We start from the raw sequence: 1,774 nt of genomic DNA, 5'->3' as shown, positions 1-1,774 counted from the left end.
GGGGGGGGGGGGGGGGGGGGGTTGAGGTGGACATTACTGCAAGAAAGAGGCCGTCGAGGACCAGAGTTTGAGAGCGCTGCTTTAAAGCTACCTGTGTTGTCATACACATTTTGTCTCCCATGATGCCTTGCTGCCACTCACCGTAACGGGCCCACAGCCGGGCCTCCACTCCGGAACATTCTCGGACCAGGATGGGGAAGTCTGCGTTGGCTCGCTTCAGGTCCACGTAGTGCTGCTCCACAAAGTCTCTGAAAAGCAAAGAGGATGTCGCTCAAACACCAAGACTCGACTCAACTGCATTTCGAGAGCACTTGAAAACAACTAGCGCTGTATCCAAAGTGCTGGACATGGAGCAAAATTCGTTCCTACGACAACAAACAATAATTTAACGACGACGACAGTAAAAAGCACAAAAACCGTCAGACCCAAGTCTCATGCCGAGTCAAAAGCCAAAGACTAAACATGAGTTTTAAGGGGAGTTTTCAAGTTGGGCAGCGAGGGGGCTTGCCTAACATCCGCGGGAGGTCATTCCAAAGAGAGGGAGCGGCGAGGGAAAAGGCCCCACCCCCTCTGAGCCTCCGCTTAGTTCTCGATACCTCTGATAATGTCCGCAGACCTGGGGCATCGGGCAGGGAAGCTCCGAGAGGCGAGGTGGGGCCAGGTCATTTCAAGATTGGAAAAATAAATCGGAGCCTCTTCAAAAGAACTAAAAAAATGAGCCGGTGGACGGATGCCAGAGTAGGAGTACGAGTACCAGTCAAGAGGCGAGCGGTGGCGTTTCTGGACTAACTGGAGGATCGTCTGAAACCAAAGTCAAGTGCATTGCAGTCATGCGGCCGCGACGTGACGAAGGCATGATGAAGGACTGTATCTCCAAGTGCTTTTGAGAAAGGAGAGGCTTGACTTGAGCCAGCTCCCGGTCCAATTTTCCAATCTCTGTCCAGTTTAAGACCCAAGGTTGAAAGTGTTGGCTTACGATAAGGAGCCAGAGGGCCCCGAGTTCGCAGGATGGGATGAACAAGGGCCACTGGGACACCAGCAAGTTGAAGTCATCAAATCAAGGCAAAATGGAGGGTACCCCCTTCCGTCACGGTTTCATTTTTATATTTTCAATCAAAAACATCTATCACCTCTATGCAGCATGTTTGATCAGTCTTATTGTTTAACGATTGGCGATTCCCTCCCTTGACCTTTTCAAAGACCAACAGGTCCAAGTTTTAGCCGGACTCCGGGCAACTGTGGTGGAAGCGCAGACCCTTCTGGGGACTGTTTTAAGCTTGCACTTGGCATGACCGGTTTCAGTATAGCGATTCCCTCAATTGTCCATGCTCCAACGCACACAGACACACACGCTGACTGGTAAATCTCAAACGGATTTCAATCGTCCAAGGCATTTGAAGCACCTGTACAAAAGAATGAGATTTTCTCAAGACTTTCATGTAGAAGTATATTCGGAAAAAAAATCATCACATTTTCGGGCGGGATAATAACGTTTGCTCTCGTCCTCTTCAACGGGTCAAATTAGTGAGGGTTGCGTCGACTTTGACGTTAGCCTTGAGCTGCAGCGGCTCGCTGCTAAATGCTAGCAGGTCGGCGATAACAGCGGACCTTTGACTCTTCTGTCTCCGTTCTAATGTCCCCGGGGGCACATTTGGGCGCTCACCTGGTACCCTTGCTGGCGGCGGACGTTTGGCAGACGTGGATTCGGATTTCACGGAGATTTTTGGCCAAAGCGGAGCCCAGACCTCGGACTACGGCGGCCGCCATCTTGCGA

At 51.2% G+C, this 1,774-nt stretch overlaps 1 protein-coding gene across 1 annotated transcript; it reads right to left on the bottom strand.

Moving 5' to 3' along the window:
- Positions 1-13: 13 nt before the first annotated feature.
- Positions 14-1,768, bottom strand: LOC109509703 (NADH dehydrogenase [ubiquinone] 1 alpha subcomplex subunit 2-like; the record flags this gene model as incomplete). The annotated part of the gene is made up of 2 exons (XM_019859523.1): positions 1,664-1,768; positions 14-248 (listed from the first exon to the last, which is right to left on the bottom strand). Coding segments are annotated over exons 1-2 (339 nt in total), but the record flags the coding sequence as incomplete, so codon positions are not given.
- Between the last annotated feature and the right edge of the window lie 6 nt (positions 1,769-1,774).

This window comes from Hippocampus comes, unplaced genomic scaffold (assembly GCF_001891065.2).
Source record: "Hippocampus comes isolate QL1 unplaced genomic scaffold, H_comes_QL1_v1.1 C17009997, whole genome shotgun sequence".
Lineage (NCBI taxonomy): Eukaryota > Metazoa > Chordata > Actinopteri > Syngnathiformes > Syngnathidae > Hippocampus > Hippocampus comes.
Note: the sequence above shows the minus strand (reverse complement) of the source record. Positions and strands in the feature narration are given on the sequence as shown.